At 34.7% G+C, this 26235-nt stretch overlaps 1 protein-coding gene across 1 annotated transcript in view; it reads left to right on the plus strand.

The window, feature by feature from the left end:
* The window catches only part of SCYL2 (SCY1 like pseudokinase 2), a 58682-nt gene that overhangs the window by 3476 nt on the left and 28971 nt on the right, over positions 1-26235 (plus strand). The window contains exons 2-4 of the mRNA XM_008705722.2: positions 9514-9718; positions 18214-18371; positions 22464-22608. Coding sequence (XP_008703944.1) covers positions 9542-9718; positions 18214-18371; positions 22464-22608 — 480 coding nt within the window. The 5' untranslated portion in view covers positions 9514-9541. The remainder of the gene's footprint in view (positions 1-9513; positions 9719-18213; positions 18372-22463; positions 22609-26235) is intronic.

Below are 26235 nucleotides of genomic sequence, written 5' to 3' on the forward strand. Positions count from 1 at the left end.
GCACTGCATATGGGAGTGTAAGGTACGACATTTTCCCCAAATTTTATGAATCACTTTACCAAAAGTAAAGTGTTATGTTAATGTAATTCTTATTTTGAATCACAAAATTTCATTTTATGAATACTTAACTATATAAGTCACTGTATAAATTGGTATTCTTAGGGGGCGCCTGGGTAGCGCAATGGTTGAGCATCTGCCTTGGGCTCGGGGCGTGATCCTGGCGTTCCAGGATCGAGTCCCACATCGGGCTTCTCTGCTGGGAGCCTGCTTCTTCCTCTCCCACTCCCCTGCTGTTTCCTCTCTCGCTGGCTATCTCTCTGTCAAATAAATAAATAAAATCTTAAAAAAAAATTGGTATTCTTTTATTTTCAGACATTTACATAGAAAGAAATCTCAAGACACTTGTGCCTCTTTAAGGAATAAAACAAACTATTTTGAATTCACTGGTACTTATTTGTATTGTTCATTAGTGGTCAGTATGTATTATTTTGTGCTTATTGAAAGACTAGTTTCTGCTAGGTGCCATGAAACTAACAAGTACTAAACATAATTTCATTATCAGATGTAACTATAGTAACTATTTTATTTGCATGACAGTATTTCCATAATACATAAATACATAAATGCAAGCAAATTCTACTTTTTAATATTTTATTTTTGGTGAAGTAAGGGACTCTTTGCAGTTGTGTTACTTGAAAATGCAGGAATTTTTTTTTAGCATAAATCTAATTTTACCGACTATATTCCTGCTATCTCTAGAGTTTATGAGTAGGCGGAACTGAAGGAATTGCCAGTTCCTTTCAGCTACCTGCCATCAGGCGCCGTAACAGTCAACCCACCTTCTGGCAGGTGCGTGTAAAATCTAGTATTGCATCAGATTTACCTTCTGGTTCTACAAAGAACCAAGTGATGGCTGAGCCAGACAGTAGAGAGATATAGTCTTGGAATCATAATTAAATTGTCCCAAATCTTATTTTGACAGATTTAGGAGGGAAAGATGATTGAGTTTCAAGTGAATTCTGCTAAATGGTGTACAAGGGGAAATGGCTTATCCGAATGGACATTTCTGTCATTTATAACTTTGTCTTTGGGAAAGATGGACTTTTTTCTTCAACAAATCGAGTGAAAATTTGAAAAGCTTATAATTTTAAGAAGAGGTATTTGGACTCTAGGTTCCTTATATGTCAAAGGGATGTTGCTAATAATTCAAAATCTCATTTAAGTTCAGGTCTTCTTTTAAAAGTTCTTTCAGTTCATCTGTCTTTAGCCTTCTTTTACTCTCATGATATTCTTGGGTCCCTTTGGCTAACCTTTTTCAAGGTTACAGACTTAACTGCCGTAAGCTCATGGTACCCAAAGTTTTGTCTTCAATCAAGACTTTTTTTCCTAGGTGTTTGCCCTGTGTATCTAAAAACCTACTAGATATATCTCCATGTGAATGTCATTCAGGCAACTCAACTTCAACATGTCCACTAATTGCTCTTGGTGATCTGGCCTGTTTTGCTGTATTTCCCTGTTTCCTCCAGCTTTTATCGGAACTGGTTTGTTGTTACATTGTCTTTACTTCTATACTTCTCCCTTTCTCTGTCTAGTTCATTCCTGTTCACCTTTAGAGACATCTCTAGCATTACTGTTTCGCTAAAACCTTTTTCCCTCTGTTCCTTGTTTTGTTTTTGTTTTTTTGTTTTTGTTTTTTGTTGTTGTTGTTCCTATAAGACTTTGTATGTATATTTTGTAGATTTTATTGCTGTGGGCTCATGCTATGGTTGGTTTACTTCTCTGTCTCTTGCCCCTTTGATGGTAAGATCTTTCGTGGCGAATTTTTCCTTCTTTCTCCCAGTTTCTTATATAGTATCAGGTACACAGTGGGTACTCAATAAATATTAAATAATTTACCAGGTGACTTTCCATGTCTATTCCTACCATGTGTACCCTACTGTTGGCTCTATTTAGATAATGGATGAACTTCTCAAATTTGAGTATTACCTCTGAAAGTATCCTTTGTTTTCATACTGAGCTACTTGTAGGTCTCAAATCACATCATGGTCTTTCTCCCCTACTGTAGCATGGTATGTACCTCTCTGTTAATTGCTGTAAACCTTTGCAGGTCTGAGTCCACTGGCTACAGATTAAGTCCCTAAAGAGCAGAAATGTTTCCATTTACATCTGTATTCCCAATGTATAACTAGTGCATGGCACATAATATGTAACTACTCAGGCAGAATTAGAGGAATGGATATGTAGGTTTTAAATAGGGTTTTTATGTCCCTTCACGTCCCCCATCAAAATCAGCAGCAGATGTTTATAGAGAACAACTTGGCATAGCAATAAATATTTTCATGATGCCAATAGCAACATTTTCTAACTGCTCACAGAAATGCAGCAATAAATTAAAAAGCGAAAGAGAGTCTCTATTTCTGTTTACAGACAGTTCAAATCTTTCATAGAAGAAAGTAGATCATATTTACATAAATATAATTTAATTAACAGAAAACTGGATACAAACTAGTGCTACCTTAGTCCAGTGGCCTTCCAAATACTTTTACTTGTGTGTTCTCTAAATAATTTTGAGAAACATTGTACTCCTTTACATGTTTTTAAGTTGATGGTATCTGAACTTTTTGCCAAGAGTTTTGATAGTTAAAAAGGATGTAATTTCTAGGTTGTTGCATATTGTGATTATGTTTTACTTTTATCAAAACCTTGGAGTTTTTGCTTATTAACTGAAATAAACTTGTTCTTATATATCCGTATGACAGGCAACTTATTTCTTAATTGTAATTCTGTGATAGATAAGGCATGGGGTCTTGCTGTTAATATCTGGCCTGGAAGAAATAAAGCACAGGCTCTTTCAGTATTTTTTTCCAAATTTCTTTTTGCTTTATTCTTTTTTTTTTTTTTTTAAGGTTTTATTTATTTATTTGACACAGAGCGCACAGGAGCACGAAAGAACTCAAGCAGGGGGAGGGGCAAAGGGAGAGGGAAAAGCAGGGTCCTCACTGAGCAAGGACACTACTTAGGACTTGATCCCAGGACCCTTGGATCATGACCTGAGCTGAAGGCAGATGCTTAACCGAATGAGCCACTCAGCACCTCTCTTTTTGCTTTATTCTTAAGAGAGTTTCAGTATTAATACATTCCTGAATTGCATTTACCCCATTCAAAGTTTTTTTTATATCCAAGAATAATGCCGTGTAATAAGATTGTGATGGCTGAGAAAAATACTTTTCTTCGGTCAAGTGGGAGAAAATTGTGAGGAAAGAGTTGATTAAGGAAGATTTATAGGACACAGACTTTGTCAGACAAATCGATTTTAGGAGGGAGTAAACATGGAAGTGGAAGATTTGAAGAGTGAGAGGGTTTTAGACCTCTTTTTGTGCCATGGACCCTTCATAATCTAGTGAAACCTGTGGACCCCTCGTAGTAATATTTTAGGATCAGCTTGTCAATTTCTGCAACAGCCTCTGGGATTCTGATTTGATTGTATCGAGTCCATAGATCAGTGGGGAAATTGGTATCTTAACAGTATTGAGTCTTCCAATTCATGAACACAGTCTTTCCTTTTACGTCTTTGTCAGTTTTTCTCAGCAATTTTTTTGTTGTTTTTATTGTACAAGTCTTGTATATCTTGTTAAATTTATCCATAGGTATTTCATGTTCTTGAAATGGTATTTTTGAAATTTCAGTGTTTGTTTCTAGTATATCTAAATAATCTTCTTTTAAATGTTCTGTTCTTGTATTCTGTAATGCTAAACTCATGTTCTAGTAGTTTTTTTTGTAGATTCCATCTGCCTTTCTGTGTGCATGATGTGCATACCTTTTCTTTTGTTTTCTTAATTGCTTTGGCTAGGACCTCCATGAGAATATTGAATTAAAGTGGTAAAAGTAGATATTTTTACTTTGTTCCCAAACATAGGGAAAAAGCGATCAGTTTTTAAATTTTTAAGTATAATATTGGCTGTAGGTATTCAAAAATTCCATTTATCAGGTTGAGGAAGTTCTTTCTTCCCTTCCCTCTCTCTTCCTCGCTCACTCGCTCTTTCTCTCTCATTCCCTCCCTTCCTCCTTTCCTTCCTTCCTCCTCCCTTCGTTCCTTTCTTCCTTCCTTCCTTCCTTGTAGGCTCCATATCCAGTGTGGGGCTTGAACTCACAGACTCAAATTAAGAGTCATGTGCTTGATCCACTGAGCCAGCCAGGTGCCCTGAAGTTCCTTTCTGTTCTTAGTTTGCTGAGAGTTTTTATTGTGAATGGGTATTGAATTTTGTCAGAATTTTTTTCTGCTGTTATTGAGATGATTATATGTCCCTCCTCCATTATTCAGTTATTATGGCAAATTACATGAATTTGTTTTTATTTTTATTTTTTTTATTTTTATTTTTTAAAAGATTTATTTATTTATTTATTCGACAGAGATAGACAGCCAGCGAGAGAGGGAACACAAGCAGGGGGAGTGGGAGAGGAAGAAGCAGGCTCATAGTGGAGGAGCCTGATGTGGGGCTCGATCCCATAACGCCGGGATCACGCCCTGAGCCGAAGGCAGACGCTTAACCGCTGTGCCACCCAGGCGCCCCTGAATTTGTTTTTAAGTGTTAAATCAACTTTGCATTCCTGGGATAAATCCCTCTTGGTCATCGGATTTAATGGATTTATTGGACTTGATGTACTAGTATTTTGTTAAGGATTTTTACTTGTTGATGAAGTATATTGGTATGCAGTTTTCTTTTGTGTTATTTGTTGTTGGTGTTAGGGCAATACTAACTATATAACGTGAAATGGAATGTGTTCTCTTCTGTGTTCTGGAAGAGCTTGTACAGACCTGGTTATTATTTCTTCTTTAAATGTTTGATAGAATTCAACGGTGAAGTCATTTGAACCTGGAGTTTATTTTGTAGTAAAGATTGTAGTTATGAATTTGATTTCTTTTTTATAGGGCTATTCTGATTTTCTGTTCCTTCTTGAGTCAATTTTGGTAGTTTTGGCTTTCAAGGATTCTCTCCATTTCATTCAAGTTCTTGAATTAATTGGCATAAGATAATTTATAGCATACCTTACTGCTTAAAATCTATGGGATTTAAATAGGATTAAAATCTGTAGGATTTCCTGTATTTCTGATAATGACCGTTTGTGTCTTCTAAATTTTTTCTTAATGTAGCTAGAGGCTTATCTTTTTAAAAAACACAGTTTTTGGCTTCTTTGATTTTTCTTTTTCATTTCTCTACTAAATAGAGTATTATATTAAATTCAGTCTGCTCATTGATTTCTACTCTTTATTTTCTTTTTGTACTTATTTTGCATTTAGGTTTCTTTTTTTTCCCCTAGCTTCCTAAGATGGAAGGTGACACCACTGATTATGGCATATCCCCCCTCATATAAACATTTAAAGCTGTACATTTTCCACTATTTACTGCTTTACCTACATCCCACAGATATTTCATTTTCAGTCACCTCAAAGTATTTAAAATTTTTCTGTGATTTATTTATTTTAGCCATTGGGTTATTGAGAAGTGTTTAATTACCAAATATTTGCATTTCTTCTAGATATTTCTCTATTACTCATTTCTAGTTTAATTTCATTGTGGTCCAAGAACATGTTTTATAGTTCAGTAGTTTTAAATATGTTCAGATTTGTCTTATGGCCTGGAAGAATATAGTCAGTCTTACTGAGTGTTCCATATACACATGAAAACAAAATGCATTCTGCTGTTGTCAAGTGGGATGTTTTGGGTCATGTTGTTTCATAGTGTTGTTCAGGTCTTCTATATCCTTAACTGATTTTTTTGTCTACTCAGTCTATGTCCATCTGTTACTGAAAGAGGATCCTTGAAGTCTCCAACTATAATTGTAGATTTGTCTTTCAGTCATTTTTTGCTGTGTTTATTTTATTTTTATTTTATTTTATTTTATTTTATTTTATTTTATTTTATTTTATTTTATTTTTTTAAAGATTTTATTTATTAATGTGACAGAGAGACAGCCAGCGAGAGAGGGAACACAGCAGGGGAGAGGGAGAAGCAGCCTCCCAGCCGAGGAGCCCGATGTGGGACTCGATCCCGCAACGCCGGGATCACGCCCTGAGCCAAAGGCAGACGCCTAACGACTGCGCTACCCAGGCGCCCCTGCTGTGTTTATTTTAAAGCTTTTATTCAGTATATACACACTTAGGATTTTATGTTTTCTTGATGAATTGACATCTTTGTTATGAAATGTTGCCTATTCTGTTTGTTATTAATATGGCCATCTAGCTTGGTATATTTTCACATTCTTTTAGTTTTAAGTCATCTTGTAAAGTGGATTTAAAGTGGATTTCTTGAAAGCAGCATATAATTGGGTCTTGCTTTATAATCTAGTTTGACAATCTCTGCCTTTTAATTGGAATTTTAAATCATTTGCACTTAATGTAATTATTTATAGGGTTGGATTTAAGTCTACTATCTTGCTTGTCACAATTATTCTTTGTTCCTTTCTTCCTCTTTTCCTACTTTTTGTATTCATTTTACTTTAGGAGTCCTTTATTTCCATTATTGACCTTTTAGTTGTCTCTTATTTTACTTATTAGTCTAGGATTTATTCTATGTCTTTAATTTGCTATGATCTATTTTCAATTGATATTATACTACCTAACATACAATATAAGAATCTTTCAAAAATATACTTCCATTTCCCCCTCTCCTGTCCTTCCGGGTTTGTCATATTTTTTTACTTTTTCATATGTCAATATATTTTTGTTATTTTTGTTTTAAGTAATCAGTTATCCTTTTAAGACAACATGAGAAGTTTTTTTATATGCCTGCATAATTTTTATTTCTAGTGTCCTCCATTCTTTTTGTGGATTCACATTTCCATCTGGTGTCTTTTTCCTTCTGTTTGAAGGACTTCTTTTAATACCTCTTGTAGTGAATATCTGTTGGCAACAAATTCTCTTAGATTTTGTTTTCCTGAGAAACTATTTTACATTTATTTTATTTTCTTATTTTTAAAGATTTTATTTATTTATTTGACAGAGTGAGAGAGAGAGAGAGTGAGAGAGCACAAGCAGGGGGAGTGGCAGGAGAGGGAGAAGCAGGCTCCCTGCTCAGCAGGGAGCCAGGCATTGGGCTCCATCCCAGGACCCCGGGGACCATGACCTGAGTGAAGGCAGACGCTTAAGCTTAACCAACTGAGCCATCCAGGAGCCCCTCACATTTATTTTTGAAAGCTTTTTCCCCATGGCTTGTAGAATTCTAGGTTGATAAGTTTTGATTGATTGTTTTTTGTTTTATTTTTGTTTTAGCACTTTAGAGACATCCATTTATTTGCCTGACTTCTGTAGTTTCTGATGAGAAGTCTGGGGAAAATTCTTATCTTTTTTTCCTCTATATGTAATTTTCCTGTTTTCTCTGGCTGTTTTTAAGATTTTTTTCTTAATCACTGACTTTCAGCTACTGATGACATGTCTAAGAATGGTTTTCTTTGTGTTTATCCTGTTTGTGGTTCATCAAATTTCTTGACAACTTGTATAGTTTTCATCAAATTCAGGAATATTTGGCCATTATCTTTTCAAATATTATTTCTCCTTTTTCCTTCTCATTTTTGGGATTCATTTATATATGTTAGACTGTGATATTGTCCCACAAGTCACTGAGACTTTGCTCATTTTTTTTCCCTAGCTTTTTACTCTCAGGTTTTACTGATTTTTTTTTTTTTTAAAGTAGGCTCCACACCCAGCATGGAGCTCAATATTTGGCTTGAATTCATGACTTGATCAAGACCTGAGCTGAGTTGGATGCTCAACCAACTGATCCACCCAGCCCCCCATGATTTTACTCTTTTTTTTTTTTCCTACTTTGTCTAATTTGTTAATCATATCCTCTGAATTTTTTATTTGAGATATTTTATTTTTCATCTCTAGAATTTTCATTAGGATTTTTAAATAGTATTCCATTTTCTTTCATTATGTTCATACTTTCCTTGAAATACATAGATATATGATAGCTTTTTAGTGTCTATAATCTATTATTTTGGAGTCTTTATTGATTTTGGTCTTGATTATGAGCACATATTCTTGTTTCTTGGCATGTCTAATAATTATTGACTGCATGCTGAACATTGTGAATGTTACATTGTTAGATATCTGAATTTTTTTTGTCTTTCATGAGTATTAGGTTTCATTCTGGTAGGCAGTTAAGTAATTTATGATTAGTTTGATCATTTGAAGCTTGCTTTTCGTTTGTTAGGGCAGCTTTAGAGTACATTTTACACTGAGAACAGTTATCCTACTATTATGGCATTGTCCTTATGGAGTTTCTGCTAAATGCCTTTAGTAATCAATGAGGACTCTCCAGTCTAGCGTGTGAGAAATTAAGTGATTTGCAGCCCAGTGCGAACTTCAACTATTCAGCTTATCGCTCAAGTTGGTCCTTGACTGACCTGGTTGAGTTTCACACTATGTATGGGCATCTTAGTGTTCAACAAAGCATCAGATTTCTGTGAAAGTTTCTGGAGCTCTTCTTCGGCATAGTTCTGTCTCTCTCTTTTTCTCTCTGATTTTCCCTCTTCTCCTTGAAATTCTATCCCAGAACTTGTAGCCACCTCTGCATCCTTGAATTCCAATTGGTCTTCTCAACTCTTTAACTCAGCTAGACTGCTGCTTGGAATTCTGCTGTCTGCTCTGTGGTTTGCAGTGTACCTCTAGGCAGAAAGCTGGGGCAATTGTAGGGTTCACCGTGTTAGTTTGCTTTCTCACTGGGCTTATATGTCTGTGCTGCCTGTTCAGTGTCAGAAAACATTTGTTTCAGATATTTGTCCAGCTTCTAGTTGTTCAAAGTGAGAGGATAAATTTAAGTCTTTGTTTCTGCATCATGCCTGGAAGTGTAGAACAGCCAGGTGCCCCCAATCAATTATTAATTATTTTAGTAGTGAATGAAACTTTTATAAAATACTAATTTATTGTTGAGTATAGCATTAGCTCCTTTCAGGTTTTTTAATAAAATTTTAGTTATTTATTTGTCAGAGAGAGAGCGCACATGCATGTGCAAGCGGGGGGGGGGTGGCAGGCAGGGGAGAAGCAGGCTCCCTGCTGAGCAAGGAGCTCAATATGGGGCTCGATCCCAAGACCTGGCAATCACGATCTGAGCCAAAGGCAGATGCTTAACCTACTGAGGGAGGCATCCTGCTCCTTTCAGGTTTTATATGGTTGTTTTTAGTGTGAGGAAAGATTTAGACCCTCTGCACCACTGAAGTCTTGAGGGTCCATGTAGTTGAACAACATTCATGTTAGTGTCAAGTGTGAATATATCTTTTCATGGTCTATAATAACTGAGGTTGAAAAGAACAATTTGGTTCCTAGGTTTAAATTTGCATTCAGGTGTGTTGGGTTCTTTGAAGACAAAACTAGTATGTAGCTTTTGTCTCTATAGGATTGTTTCGTTCACTGCTTGTGGTATATTAACTTTTTCAGATTAAATAATGAATGTTAAGTGCTTAAGCAATTAAAAACAAATGATCAGTGCTTCCCTGTCCCCCCTGTGTTTCTAGGTAACCATAACTACTCAATATTGCAGCCATGGAGTCCATGCTTAATAAGTTAAAGAGTACTGTTACAAAAGTAACAGCTGATGTCACTAGTGCTGTAATGGGAAATCCTGTCACTAGAGAATTTGATGTTGGTCGACATATTGCCAGTGGTGGCAATGGGCTAGCTTGGAAGATTTTCAATGGCACAAAAAAGTCAACAAAACAGGTAAGTTTCGATTCAGAGTCCATTTGGCAAAAACACACATGCTAATTAAGTACCATAATGTGCATATGCATTTTTATGTTAAGAAATGCCAAAAGTAATGAGTTCTTTACTTCTCATTTCTGTCTAATGAAGTCATACAAAAATAAATGCTTTTCAGCATGCCCTGAATGTCCTGGTTACAAACATATTGTTTGATATATCATTGCATCTTGTAATTTAATTTTGTTTACTTAATAAAATTAATGTATCTGTTGAGCAAAGAAGCATATTAGATTTTTATTTTTTAAATTAAAAAATTAAAAATTTTTTTATAGATTTTATTTATTTGTCAGAGAGAGAGAGAGAGAGGGAGAGTGCACAAGCAGAGGGAGCAGCAGGCAGAGGGAGGGGGAAACTCCCCACTGAGCAAGAAACCCAATGCCGGGCGCCATCCCAGGGCCCTGGGATCATGACCTGAGCCGAAGGCAGACACTTAACTGACTGAGCCATCCACGTGTCCTGCATATTAGATTTTTAGAAAAGTTTCTTTTAGAATAAAAATTGTGTTCCTTTTCAAATTTGTCAATAAACTATTGGCAAAATACTCCATTAAATTTTTCCAACATTAAATGCATTCTTATTTAGTGCATTCTTTTCCCCTTTTATTTTATAGCCTTCTGAAAAATAGACTTCTGTAACATTCTTTTGTGTTTAACTTGATAGTTTTTATTATCAGAAGGAAGTACATTTGTGGAATAGTCAGTAATGCGTTTTACAATATATTGATCTCAAAGTTATTTTAAAACTAACTGTTCCTTCTGTAGAGTCATTTGAATGAGTTGTATTTTTATTTTTATTTTTTAAATTTGACTTAAGAGGCCAACAGATGGTTCTTAGAAATGTGGAGGATTGTTAGTGTTAAGTTTCACTAACAGTTTTCTGTTGGAATTGTTGAAGAATTGAAAAACCTCCAGGTTTAAAACCTCTGTAGAAATAGGTTCTTTAAAAGGAAAAGTCACTGTTCCCAAAAGTACTTTTATTTCTCTACAAGTGAAACATACGGATTATAAAATGTTTGGGATTAATTACACATATTTTCCAGTGACTCTGTCCCAGTCATACGCTTGTGGATATGCATTATTTGTGACTTTTCCAAAGTCAGCTTATTTCCCAAAACAGCAAGTATATTAAAGACTGAATCGGCTTTGCTTATCCTTTTATGAAGTAGGAATCTTGGTCTTGTGATAGATTGCTGGTGTGTGGTTTGTACCTGACCTGTAAATCTTGTTTTTATTGCCATTTGGTTGGAAGTCTTTAAGTCCAGAGCTGATCTGTATTTTAAATGCTGATTGATTTGTCTTTTTTGAACATTGTTTTCTCTATCATTTTTTCAAGAGCTTAAAAAATAAGTAGCTTCTTGAGTATTGAATGCTTAAAAAGCTAGTAATGAGGCCATGAATTATGTAAATGACCAACCTCTAACACTAGCTTTTATAATCAATTATATAAGGGGAAAATGGAAGAACACCAAATGTACTAAATTTTACATTATTTATTAAGGATGTAACATAATAGTGTCTTTGTGCTTAGCCAGAAGAGTTCTAGTTGTTTGTGTTTATATCAGAAGTCCATATTCTCTGATAATGTTGAAGCTTCTGTTGCTGTTCATAGGACATGAAAACCAGGGATAAATAATAGGTAATTGATTAGATGTTGCACAATAATACACCAGTTCTCAACTGCTGAATGCCAGAATTGGGTTCTCTTAGGACTACTACATTTTCCCCCTCAAATTTATTGCTTTGCGGAAAAAGATAGTTTTGGAATATATCCGTGCTCTCTGTGGATACAGTTTTGAATCTTCTTTCTTTGTTTCTTTCAAACCTAAGGTGTTTGACCTGAGTATCCTATCTGGACTACTGGCTAATTCCTTAAAGAATAGCCAAGTCTTTAAGCACCTTGGCATTTGAAGCCTCATTTTAATTTTTCCCTTAATTGTAGTTTTAATTCTTTTTCAGTTATCTCATTTTTTAATAAAAGGGAATCATAGAAGATAGATAATCTAGATCTATGCTATCCACTATGGTAACCACAAGCTACATATACCATACTGGACAATGCACATAAAGAACTTTTGATCATCGCTGAAAGTTCTGTACGACACTACTGATCTTAGAGGAACCAGGAGAAATATCATGGAAAAGGATATTCTTGGTCTTTTTTTTCCCCCTTGCATAAAGGGACACTGAGGGCATTTTTCTTAACCCTCCCAGCCTTTCTTGATCTAGCATACAGTGTACTGGATTGCATTTGTGTTTTATAGCAGATTATATGATCTTAAATCTGACTTTGAGGTAACATCAGGTTAGGGATGTAGGGGTAGGAGATTCTCTCTGTGTACTTTTTTGCTAGGATTATTTCAAGTTCACAGTAGTACATGAAGAATTAAAATTTTCAGATCATGTACAACTTTTCCTTTTTAATGTAAATGTTTGAAAGCCTCTGAGAGGAGTGGAGTAGTAATAAAACACCTACAGAACAGTTGAAAAAAGTACATATTTATGAGACCTGGAGTATAGCAAGATAAAAAGAATTGGTAAATAAAAATTTACTTGTGTGCCTGGTAACATCATTGTACCTGATTGGACATCTGTATTATTATTATTCTGGGTTTATGCTTCTAGAAACCAGTTTCTGTTGTTCTTTGTTTTTGTTTTTGAAAGACATTCTTTGAAGAAACATCTAGTGAGTAATTTATGAAAGTGCAATTAAGAATTCCTAAGAGTCTTCAAGAAAAATTTAAAGTTGATTTTTTACAGTTAAATAGGGTGTTTAGGCCAGTTTTGTATACAGAATTAAGATTTTTAAAAGTTATTATTTGGGTAAACTTAACACAACATGTAAACATGTTGAAATGGAGAGATCATTAATTATAGCCTATTAGCATTTGAAGCTACTATTTAGGCTTGTGTATTACTTAGTTTCCTTTTGAGTGTTCATTTAGAGGCAGCTCTCAGTTCCTAACCATTACTCTTTAGAATTTCAGTAGAATGTTGTAAGACATTTCAGGATGACATTTAGGGAATAAAAATTGTGTCTATTTAGTTTTTTTAAAATATAAGCTTATAAGCACATCTTACATTCCACTGTTGTGGAATAGTGCACAAATCATGAGTGTACAGCTTGATGAGTGTGCACAGTGAGAACACCAGTGACCAACATCCAGATCAAGGAAACATTGCTCATATTCATCATGCCTTTTCATAGTCATTACCTCTCCCCACCTTCTCTCCAGTGGTACCTGCTGCCCCGTCCTCTGACTCTTTAGAGTAATTTTTCCTATTTTTGAACTTTAGTTTTTTTTGTTTGTTTTCTGTTTGTGTGTGTGTGTGTGTGTGTGTTTGTGTTGCTTGTTTGTTTTTGAACTTTATTTAAATGGAATCGTGGTATGTGCTCCTGTGTTTGCCTCCTTTTCCTTAGATGTATGTTCATGGGATACATCTGTGTTGCTGAACATAGCAGTTTTTCTTTTCATTAAAATATAGGGTACTGCTATGAACATTATTGTACGTGCTGTTGGCATATATGACACATTATCTAGACATGGAATTGCTTGGGTAATAGTGTTTGTATTTGTTCAGTGCCAGTTTTTCCAGAGTGGTTGTATGAATGTATACTTCCATCAGCAGTTACAGTTTCTTCACATTCCTGCCAACCCTTTTTATAGTCAGTCTTTTTTAATTTAGGCATCCTGAGCAGAGGTTCTCCTTTGACTTATTTTTTGTTTTTTATTGAAGTATAATTGATACACAGTGTTAGTTTCAGGGGTACTACATAGTGGTTTGACAAGTCTATACATTATGCTATGCTCACCACTGTTATACCATTGACTGTATTCCCTATGCTGTATCTTTTATCCCCGTGATTTATTCATTCTATAACTGTACCTTTTATCCCCACGATTTATTCATTCTATAACTATACCTCCCACTCCCCTTCACCCATTTTGCCCATCTCTCCGGCCATCAGTTTGTTCTCTTTATTTTGGGGTCTGTTTCTGTTTTTTTGTGTGTTTATTCGTTTTGTTTTTTACATTCCACATATAAGTAAAATCATATGTTATTTGTCTTTCCCTGTCTGACTTATTTCCCTTGCCATAATACCCGCTAGGTCCATCCATGTTGTTGCAAATGGCACGATCTCAGGGTCTATTTAATTTTTGAAAATTCAGTGAAATATTCCTTACTCCTCTACCTCCGAAGCTTTTATAATGTCTGGTAGGTAATTAATTGCTGGGCACAGAATTTATACTGCTGTGTTTCTGTTATAGCTTTATAACTGACATAGTCTTTCTACAGAGTAGCATGTTTAGGATTAAAATGGTATCTAAACATAGGCGTTCTTTTTAGGCATATTCTTATTTCCACTGTAAAGATTATTTACTTTAGAGAGATTTCTGACATAAATGTCCTCAATTGGATTTCATTAGCTTTTCTAATTTTTAAGTTATACTTAATTTAAACAAGCTCTTAAATTGAAAATTTTGGCCAAACTGTCTGTCTATATATATCAATCATAAGTGAGAAATGGTTGCTTTGTTTATATATGTCCTTTAAAAATTGAAGTGCCATCACCTTATTTATTAGATAGGAATATTGTAACTATCAAGGCTGCTAATATGTTTAAGTAATTTGTAAGAAAGCACTACATAAATATAGTTTCTGTTCCATCTGTACACCTACCTTTCAACTCTATGTCAAGTTAAGAGATTTATTTTGGGAGAAGATGTTTTAAAAAAAGAGCATATGTGTGGGTGTGTTTACTATCCAAACATTTATTTATTATATTAAGTATTTCTATTTATCTTGACACAAGAGTCTGTTGCCAGGTAACTGCTCTTCAAATGAATAATATAACATTTATTAGTAGTCGTCTAGTTAGTGTTCCGTATTTATGATTATGTTTTTATCCAGTTATTTTAAAATAGACTTTTTTTTTTCTTAAATAGGGCAGCTTTAGTCTTATTTTGGCTTAAAAGTCACATTTGCTGGCTTGTTTCTTTTGCTCTAACTACTGCATAAGCTTTAAAACACCCCTAGTTCAATGACTGTTCCTATGAAGATAATGAAGATAGATTGATTTTTAAAATCATGTAATAAATATTTAACTGATATTCATTATTATAGCCACTCTACCAGATATAGGCTTGGACATACCCCTTACTTACTACAAAATCTACATTGTGTTATCCAAATGCGAGTATTCATGGATGAGGCTTGCTGATATTGTGTAGGCAAAGGCATAATTAAATTATTATGACAAGCTGGAGTATAATAAATTAAAAGTTTTAAATAAAAGAAACCACTGTGGAAAGCTGAATGTTAGTCAAGTTGCTTAGGTCAATAATGATCATAGACTATCTTTAATAATTTTAAGGAGTATATCTTGTTTACCTCTCAGTCTTCTCAAATATCAAGTTGTTTTAACTTAATCTAAGTAAAAATTTGATTTTGTTTTATTGTTTTTAAAAAGAAACTTTGCCCTGAAATCACATGAAAAATGAAGAAGAGTATGATGGTTGTCAGTCATCACTGATCAGTTATGAAAGGTCTATAAAATAGAGTTCACAGGGAATATCCGTGTCTCAGAAACCATCCCTGGTGGCTTTGAGGGATAGGTTAGTGGAGGTCATGATTACTATTAGGGAATCCTAGACACATTGGTACATATCTACTTAGATTTTATTAAACTGTCTTGTTTTCAGCAAGAGTTTAACTTTGTAGTAAGCAAAGTAGCTTTAAAAAGTTATAAATTATACTTGTATCAAAAGGTAGCCTCCATTTTGACCAGTATTAGTTTTTAGAATGATTTATTTTGTAGCCATTTTTATTTAAAGATAGGCTATTGAGAAAAAATACTTTTTAGTAGGTAACTTCCTTTGCCAGTGTATTTTAAAGACTATGAAGTGACTAAAAGAACAATAGAGTGCCAAATACGCTTACATTTTGTTTTAGTAATTTTTGTATAAAAAAGAGACTCCAAATTTAATTAGAATTAACAGTTGACTCTTAAGTGGAAGCTATTTTGGGTAATTGCAGTACCTCATCTTTTCTGTATATTTGAAAATCTTCATAATAAAGAGTCAAAAAAGGTTTTAATTCAGGGTGATAATGGAAAGCTTCCAGTAACTGCTTGTTTTTATTGACTTGTAGGCAAAAAAGATCTGACTGTCATCTGGGTGTAGATCCTGTAGTGGATACAGAGACACTTAAGTCATGGTTTCTTTGTTCGTTTTGTTGTTTTTTTGGGGGGGGGCATGGTTTCTTTTTTTAAGAAGCTTGTAATATGTGTAAGGTGACAGGACTTTTACATAAGTGGTATGTGTTAACAGAGTGGGTAGTGAAGTAGTAGAAGGAAAACATAAATTTAAAGATGATAGTCTGTTCTGAAGAAAGTGTTGAGATGCAGACTAAGAGTTTTTAGGAAATCAGTATGAGGTCTGAGGGTTAGTTAGTCACAACTTTGTTGAAATTGGTTAATTTTAATTAAACTGATTAGAACAAAGAGAAAATCTTTTTAAGACGGTTGATAATCTATTCTGATCTATGTAGAAATTTTTTATCTGTGACTCAAAATAATAAATGAATATCTGAGAGAGAATTTTGTGTTGTTTCTTTTTCTTTATGAACTATAGTATTTTTCCTTAAGAGTGGTGAAATTGCAAGAGCTCAAGAGCCATTTCATGTGATTTTTTTTTTTTAAGGACTTAAAACATCTTGAAAAAATAAACACATTTAAATTAGATGCATTTATAAAATGTGTTGTGGCAGAACAGAACACTTACTAAAATAAGATTGTGCACATGAATAGTGAGATAGGAACTTGAACTTCTAGGTCATTTGTTTTTAGTTCAAATTAATATTACATAACACTCTTAGCTCTTGATAGTCCTGCGTCTCATAAAGGATCAAAAGAGCTAAGATTATGAAAAAAAAAAGCTAAGATTATATATTTATACATGGGTGCTATTTAAATCTCTCAAATGACTGTTTTCCTGAAGACATATGTTATGTTTTACTGTGGTGCTTTGTATTTGTTGTCCCTGTATTATTTCTGGGGAGACAGAATGGTGTAGTGGCTAAGCATGTGGTCCTCAGAGTTAAAATGACCGGATTTGAATCTTGATCTCATCAGCTGTGAGATTTTAGATAATACATACACCTTCTCCACAGTGTCCTCATCTCTTAAATGATGATAATATCTTGTCTTGTAGGATTGCTGTGAGGAATGAAATAATTCCTTAAAAATACACAAATGCTTTGGGAATAGGATGTTGAATTTGAGTTACTAGATAGTCCCTTTGTTGTCACTTTTCAGAGATCAATCCCCTAAAATCCTTAACTTCTATACATATAAGGAGCCTTAAAACAAGTTGTGTTTGAGAAATTTATTGGTTTGGGATTCTGCAGTGAATCTCTGTTAGGTAATTAGGTTGCCAGGCTAACTTGTGAAAAACAGTGATTCTAATGTGGCAGAAATAATAAGAGAACAATAAAATGGAAAAATACTGTCTTGGATATTGATAGTTTAGTAGTAGTAAGTTTGAATTAGAGGCTTTTGAAAGATACTTTTATAAAAATTCTGAAAGTCATTCAAAATCTGTCTAGGAATTTTGGAAGGCTAGCATTGATTCTTTTGCTTCCAGCTTTATCATTTTTCTTTGCATTTATGATGGAGATCTAGCATCTCTGATGTGTTGCATAGTGGTAATACATCAGCTATCAATACAGTTTTGATTGATTTGTTAAGATTGGGTAACTGGACCGGAACTATTTTTCCGTGGGTAACAGAGAAAAGGAAAGGAAGAAGGTAGTTAAGGGCAATGTATGCTTTTAGTAGTATAAATAAGCTGTGAATGACCTTAAAGAGAGACAGTGGGAGAGCAGCTTCTTGTACTGGTACCATTCATTTCCAGTTACTGCCCATAATGAGATAGGGATAGGCTGAAAGGAAAGAGTGAGTATAAGTTATTCATATGCGAAAGTTGCTTACAAAATGGGTTTTTGTATAAACAAGTTACTCCTTGACATACACAACTTTTCTTTCAAAGAATGATTCAAGATTTTTGTAGGGTGATCAGGTTATCCAGGGTTATCATTATGTATCACATTTTGAATTTTTAAACATTTTAACTTTTATTTGAATTCTGGTTAAATAAGATAACTACATAGGCTACAGCACTTTACATACACCTTGTGTGTATCAGAGTTCAAAGATGGAGATTTTCCTATGTTCTCCTTAGATAGGACTCTAGGTCTCATACTTTTAAAAATATTTCGATTTACTAATCATGAAGAGACCAACTTTTTGATATCAGAAAAGTATTACAATGGTGCTATAATTTCCATGACATTAGATTTTGGTTATTTCTGTTTGTAGACTGTTGTGACACTTGAATACAATTTATTGCTTTTGTATATTCTTGATTAAAATTAGATGCACATTTCTTTCATTAGGAAGTGGCTGTTTTTGTCTTTGATAAAAAGCTGATTGACAAATATCAAAAATTTGAAAAGGATCAAATCATTGATTCTCTAAAACGAGGAGTCCAACAGTTAACTCGACTACGACACCCTCGACTTCTTACTGTCCAGCATCCTTTAGAAGAATCCAGGTAAATTTTTAGAGAAACTTACATAAAAGACTTGTTGAACAAATAGTTAATAATTGTATGTTAAAGTTCTGACCATGGAGCATGCTGTCAGTGAAAAATTCTTAGAAACTGAGTGTTGAATTCTTATGGATTATTATTTCTGTAAAATTTATTTGTATATACTATGTAGTTGCCTCTTTTTAAAATATTAGTAAAAGCTTTCTTCACATGTGCCATCGGTGTATATTTGCTTACTCCATGCTGAGCACTACAGTAGTCAAAGTAGAAGCTGCAGAAGTGTAGCATACAGTCCCCATCTGGAAGTACCTCTCCTGGTTAACTTGCTGGACTATTTTCTACCCTGTACATTGATTACATATCAGCGGGCTTTTTTTATGTGTGTTTCAGGTACTCTTCTACGCATTTAACCTTCTGATACGCTCAGCATGTCAGTCCATAGCCAGCAGTTACTCTACCATTTATTTTTCTCAAGGATGAGCTTGGGAACTGTTGCTGAGAATGACAAGAATATGAAACTTATATTGTGTAATCCTAACTGGATCCTGAAGCCTGTGGTGCTTTTAATAGTCCATTAGATACCCTAGCTATGTAAACTTTTTCCACATTACTCATAACCCCTAATTTCCTTCTTTCTTCCTTCCTACTTAGCAGACTGTATTACTCTCTCTTAATCCAGAAGATCTTAACGAAATGGTTTGCCATTTGTGTTCGGTGGACCCTAGAATTTTAAGGATAGGGGAAGAACAGATAGGCGAAGAAACAGAGCTGGCAAGATTCCAGGCTTCTAGTCTCCCTTCAGCCGGGACACTTTTACTTTTATCTTTTTATGTATTGGATTTCTGTATAATTCTTACTTTGGAATCTTCAGTAACCCACTGTCACTTATCCCTCTCCCCCAGGATCACAAGGTACTTTCTTTCCACCTAAAAGAAAAGAAACCCTAATATTTACTGTGAAAACTGCATTAATGCTTTACGTTTAACTCATTCAGTTCTCACAATTACATGGGAGAACTGAGGATCAGAGACATTACTTAAGCCACATAGTTATGATGCCTTGATTCCTGAGCCCATGTTTTCTTTATTCCACTATATCATGGTGGCCTCCCCAGAAATATGCCCATATATCTCTTGTGATGATAATATTTGTATTGCTCTTCTTTCCATGAAGAGCCACGAATATAGTTGTTGACTCTTATGTAACATTCACTATTGTGAACTCTCTATCCCGAAGTGGGTGTTTCGTTTGCCACACTTGTCCTGAGCTTTCTGAATGATGCTGTTTCCTTTAGGGTGTTTTCTCTCAGTGTCTACTATGTCACCTATCAGAATCCTACCATCTTTGTTATTTTAACTTGTATCAATGTGTCTTATATTTCCTCATTACATTTCACGTCTCTTGAGGGCAGAAGCTGTCCCTGCAGCTTCTTTTATAGTGATTTAAATATTATGGAACTAGGGATTTGTTGGCAATCATTAAGAGAGACAATTCAAAGATTACTTTAAGGCATCTTCATTGTTAAATTGTAAAACTGTAAAATTGATAGAAATAGGACAGCTTTAGGGAAGGAAAAATGACTTCCAGTTTTTAATGAATTAATAATGTAGAAATAACACTGGAATTATCCAAAAGAAATGTGCTATAGTAAAGTCATCCAGGTGAAAGCTCAGAGTTGGTGATGTGTATTGAGGGTAACGTGGAGGCAGTAATTAAAACCGTGAAGAAAAGAATTTTTCAAGAGCATGAGTCGAAAGAGCAGAGTACTGAGGATAGAACTTGAAATGTAGGGGAAAAAGAAGAGCCAGGAAAAGAAACGAGCGATCACTGTTACATGGCAGGAGAAAAACAGGCAGCTGAATGTCATGGAAGCTAAAAGAGGGGAGAAGGGACCACCAACACTAAGGACCACTGAGAAAAAGGAAAATAAGGACGGAGAAGAGTTTGTTACATTTGACTAGTGAGAGTTTGTTACTGATCTTCAGTAACATCAGTAGTAGGATGGTGGTTTGGAAGCTAGAAAATAGATACTGAGGAGCCCAGCAGAGAAGACTTCATTATGTGAATAAAGTCCCAGAGGAGGAACTCAAAGGAAATTTTAGGATGACAGTTTAATCACTAATACTGAGGTGAAGTTTAGGGAAATGAGGTCATTCATGTTAGAATGAACTTTATACTTTTTTTAAGTAGAAAGTGGGTAATAGGTGAGTAGTGGGTAAAGGGGGCCATGGAATGAGGAGCTAAGAAGAGGACTATAAAGGAACGTTCTTGAATATTGAAAAAAAAAAAGAGCAATGTTAAAGTATACTAGTGACTTAATACTGTGTTTTAAAAAGATTTGGGCTTTCTATTCTTGTGCTTACGATATAAGCAAGAGGGTAAAAGAAACTTGTAGTGATTTTTACAGGGTTAATAGAGGTTTGCTCAGTAAAGGGTAATTTGGGTGATAGGTTATTGTGATAGTTGGGAGAAAGAAAGGAATCAAATATGTATGGTCAGGACTGAACACTTTGAATTTGGTTAATAAAGGTGTTGGGGAGCTAGATTTGGTGGAGGTAGTAAAGGGGTAGGAGATAATGGCTAGTAAGTAGCTGTGGTTGGGGAAGTGGTTCTTGAGAAGAGGATGTAGCCCTTCTGGTATGTGACTCTTTGTAATGATGATGGAAGTAATATTCATGAAAGATAAGAGGGCTTCCAGCTGGAGGAATAATCATACGGATGGTCATGTGGCCATGACGGGTCATGGATGATACTGGGGTCAAGACAGAGAGGAAACAAATAGGAGTAGCTCAAATACGTGAAACTTGGGAATTACAGAGAATTGTAGAAAAGACTTTAGAGTATTTGATGTTTTCCTCCAGTACAGTTCAGGAAATGGAAACCTGGTGTCCACCGTGTTTATGAGCTTGGTGAGAGAGTAAAGAACAAGGCAACATCTTTGTTGGTAACTGAGCAGGTGTAATAACTCTCTTCCTCAGCCTAAGCAGCTCTGGCTTAATCTTTCATGTATATTTAAGCTTCTGCATATGCTTTCATTTGAAAAATGGGTTCAGGGTGAAAGAAAAGTTACACAGGTATAGTGGACAGATGAAACAGCAAAATGTGTACTTGCCATTAAACAGTTACAGTCCAGGTGCAGAGGCTTGGTCTGGCTTTGTTACCACAGTACCGTGTATGTAGTTCTTCATTGCCAGAGCCTAAATAAGCCCAAGGCATAAAATGTTAGGACTTGAGTGTCAAACACTTGGTAATTATAATAGCAGTAGTAAAGATTTATTAAGTTTACATGCTAGTGACTCTGCTATGTGCTTTATATTCATTATCTCCTTTGATCTTCACAGTAACCCTTTAAGTTGGTTTTTTTTATCACCATTTTACAAATGGACAAAGTGAGGCTCAGAGCCGAGGTGTCCAAGTCACCTAGTCAGGGAGTAGGGATGCTGGGACTTGAAGTTGGGTATTTGTCTTCAAAGCCTGAGCTCTTTATGATTACTCCATAAAGCCTACTGAATGTTAATATCTAACATTTTCTAAATTTCTAAATATTCTTAAACATCAAAGAGCAGTAACTTAAAAATTTAAAAATTGTGACACCTTTTTTTTTTTTTAAAGATTTTATTTATTTATTTGACAGAGAGAGCCAGCCAGCGAGAGAGGGAACACAAGCAGGGGGAGCAGGAGAGGAAGAAGCAGGCTCCTAGTGGAGAAGCCCGATATGGGGCTCGATCCCAGAACTCCGGGATCACGCCCTGAGCTGAAGGCAGACGCTTAATGACTGCGCCACCCAGGCGCCCCCAACACCTTTTAAAATTATATCTAAAATAGGGTAAAAGCAAAGCTGCTCTGATTGAAGTAGTTACAGGGGACCTGGAGCGTGCTCTGTGTCTCTTTCTGACTCCTTTTGCTCCAGAGGGGTCTGGGAAATCTGCAGGTTCCTTTGAGCGTATTCTGAAAATGGTGGCTTAAATGTTATATGAATGCTGAAAACAAATCTAAGTCTACCTTCTTGTTGACCACTAATATTTTATGTATATTTGACTTTGATAATGTGGAGAAAAAATGATAGTATATAACTCTTTTTCTATTTTAAAACAGGGATTGCTTGGCATTTTGTACAGAACCGGTTTTTGCCAGTTTAGCCAATGTTTTAGGTAACTGGGAAAATCTACCTTCCCCTGTATCACCAGACATTAAGGATTATAACCTTTATGATGTAGAAACTAAATATGGTTTGCTTCAGGTATGTATTTTTATTCATCATCTGTAAAGAGTTTTATCCTTCCAAATTGTTTTTGGCTATTTAAAACTTCTTAGCAATATCAACTGCGTTATGTAAACCTTTGGATCCTCTCAGTAATTTAAAAATTATTTTTATGTTCTGCAGTTTTTCTACAGTTTATTGTTAGGTTTAAATTATATTTTAAATTTATGAAACAAACATTGGTAACTTTTGTAGAAGGGTACTTATTGATTGGTTGATGGGTTGGTTCCCTTTTGATTTTTTTGAGTGCTAAACCTTGTGAATGCATTTCATAAACAAAATATTTAGTTGAAGTACTGAAGTATTTAATAAAAATTAAAAGTCACATCTTTTATTTAATTTTATTTAATTATTTAATAGGTATCAAGAGATCTTATTAGACTTTTCATATATGTCCACTTTTCCTTTCCCTGCCTACCAAAATATCCTTGGATCTATAGAGTAAATTTATACAGTGGGTTTTTAGTTCCTTGGAGACAGAGATCATTTTATTTACTATTTTTTAACAGCTTTATTAATTGGCATACAATAAACCTCACATATTCGAAATACGATATGATTTTATAAATTTGACATGTATACTGGTGAAACCATCACTATAATCAGAATAATGCAAATATTCATGACCCCCCTCAGGTGTTTTTTATACTCACTGTAATCCCTCCTTCCTACTTCTTGCTTTCCATCTTTATATCTCTTGTCCCAGGAAACCACTGACCTGCTTTCTGTCACTATGAATTGGTTTGTATTTTCTACAATTTTATAATTAGAGTCATGCAAAATATACTGTTTTTCTTACTGACTTCTTTCACTTAATTCTTTTGAGATTCATCCATATTGTGTGTATCAATCCTTTTTTTTATTGCTGAATTATAGTCCATTATATGGATATACCGTAGTTTGTTTATCCGTAATCTGTTGATCATTTGGGGTGTTTCTAGTTTGGGGTTGTTGCAAGTACGGCTGCCGTGAACACTCATGTATGAGTTTTTGTATATACACATGGTTTAATTTCTCTTGGTTAAATACCTAGGAGTGGAATGGCTAGATCAAATGGCATGTATATATTTTGGTTCTTTGGAAACAACAAACTTTTCTAAAGCGGTAATACCATTTTACATTCCTATTGCAATGTCTGAGAGTTCTGTTTTTTCCACATATTTGCCAAAAGTTGGTATGGTTGGTCTTTTTAATTTTAGCTATTCTAATTGGTATGCAGTGTTATTTTGTTGGAGTTTTAATTTGCATTTCCCTGATGAAGAATGATGTTGAACACCTTTTCATATACTTGAATATTTTTTTGGTGAAATATCTGTTCAGCTCTTTTCCCCATTTTTTGGATGGGTGGTTTTTTATTATTAAATTTTGAGATTTCTTTGTATACTGTGGACACAAATCTTATGTCAGATACATGATTTACAAATATTTTCTCCTAGTGTCTGGTTTATCTTATTCTTTTAACAGTATATATATTTTAAATTGTGGTAAAATATGCATAACATAAAATTTACCATCTTACCATTTTTGAGTGTACAGTTCAGGGGCGTTCAGTACATTTATATTGTTGTGCAGCCATACCACCATCCATCTCCAGAACTCTTCTCACCTTGCAAAACTGAAGCTGTATCCATTAAACAATAACTCTCCATACCCATCCTCACCACTCCCCAGCCCCTGGCAACCATTCTACTTTGATTCTCTATGATTTGACTACTTTAGGTGCCTCATATAAGTGGAATCATATGTTATTTTTCCTTTTGTGGTTTATTTCACTTATTATGATGTTCTTGAGGTTTATCCATGTTGTAGCATGTGTCAGAATTTCCTTTTTAAGGCTGAATAATCCATTGCATGTATTTACCACGTTATGTTTATTCATTTGTCTGTGGACACTTGGGTTGCTTCCAGATCTTGGCTCTTGTGAGTAATAACTGCTCTGAACATGGGTGTAGAAGTGTCTCTTCAAGATCCTGCTTTTAGTTATTTTGGGGATGTACCCAGAAGTGGAATTGCTGGATCATATAGTAATTCTATTTTTTATTTTTTGAGGAACTAGTGTACTTTTTTCCATAGTGGCTATCCCATTTTATATTTATACCAGTAATGCAGCACAGAGTTCTAATTTCTTCTTGTCCTCACCAACATTTATTATTTTCTAGTTTTTGATAGTAGCCATCCTAATGGGGTTGAGGTGGTAGATCGTTGTGGTTTTGATTTGCATTTTAGGAGTTAGTGAATTTAAGCATATTTTCATGTACTTCTTGTCCATTTGTATATCTTCTTTGAAAAAATATCTATGCAAGTCCTTTGACCGTCTTTTAATCAGGTTGTTTGTTTGTTGTTGTTGAATTGTAGGTGTTTATTATATAGTCCAGATATTAACCTCAATATATAATCAGATATATGATTGGCAAATATTTTCTCCCATTCTGTGGATTGCCTTTTCACTCTGTTGATTTTGTCCTTTGATGAATAGAAGTTTTTATTTTGATATATCCAATTTATTTTTTCTTTTGTTGCCTGTGCATTTGGTGTCATATCTAAGAAGTCTTTGCCATATCCAGTGTCATGAAGCTTTCCTCTATGTTTTCTCCTAAGAGTTTTATAGTTTTAGGCTTATATTTAGGCGTTTGATTTGAATTGATTTTTACGTATGGTTTAAGGTAAGGGTCCAACCTCATTGTTTTGCCTATGGATGTCCAATTTTCTCAGCACCCTTTGTTAAAACTTCCATCCTTTCCCCATTGAATGGTGTTGGTACCTTTGTCAAAAATCATTTGACTTTTCTAGATTTGAAAAACTTTGTGTATTTTATAAATTATATTTGCAGAATAAGCTTTTTAAAAAGGCAGATCTTACATGAATTTCATAGGTTCCAGTGTGTTAGAACTGGAGAACATTCATTTGAGAAATATTAAGCCCCTAATTGCTTATTATACTAGTCACTGAGGATAAATATTCAGGCAGTTAGAAGTAGCACATTGCATCTCAAGGTGTGGTGAAAAATGAAACTGGAAAGATAGAAAAAGAACACTGGAGGGTTTTAAGCAGAGTAAATGACCTGGTCTGATATGCATTTTAGAAGTGTCATTCTAGAAGAGTGGAACTTGGGCATAGGGGAAATGTATGAGAAATAATCACTACTATGTAGGGTTATTTTTGGAATCAAATGTGTAAATTTATAAGTACTTAGCATAGTGCCTGCATGTAAAAATAGTTAATGATAGTTAAAAAGTCTTGCTCAAAAATCATAGGAAGTATTAGAGGGATGGAATGAAGTTATGCGGTTAAAATAGGCCCTTTTGACTGACTATGGGGATGGGAATTGGAAGTGGTGTGGAATCTAATATGATTTCCCACATTTATTAAGAGGTTAATATACCATCGTTTGAAGTAATTCACCAGCTGGGACCTACATGGGTTCAGTTGCCTTGCTCAAAGTTGCAAGGCTAGTAAGTAATAAAGTTGGGACAGGAATCCAGATATTTTCCAAAACAGTACTCTTTACATTCTTCACTGTTGACTTAACTTGATGTTGAAACTGTAAGGTTTTGTGTTTTGTGTGTGTGTGTGTGTTTTTTTTTAGAGAGAATTTATTCTCATATC

The sequence above is a fragment of the Ursus maritimus genome, unplaced genomic scaffold, assembly GCF_017311325.1.
Source record: "Ursus maritimus isolate PB19 unplaced genomic scaffold, ASM1731132v1 scaffold_21, whole genome shotgun sequence".
Taxonomy (NCBI): domain Eukaryota; kingdom Metazoa; phylum Chordata; class Mammalia; order Carnivora; family Ursidae; genus Ursus; species Ursus maritimus.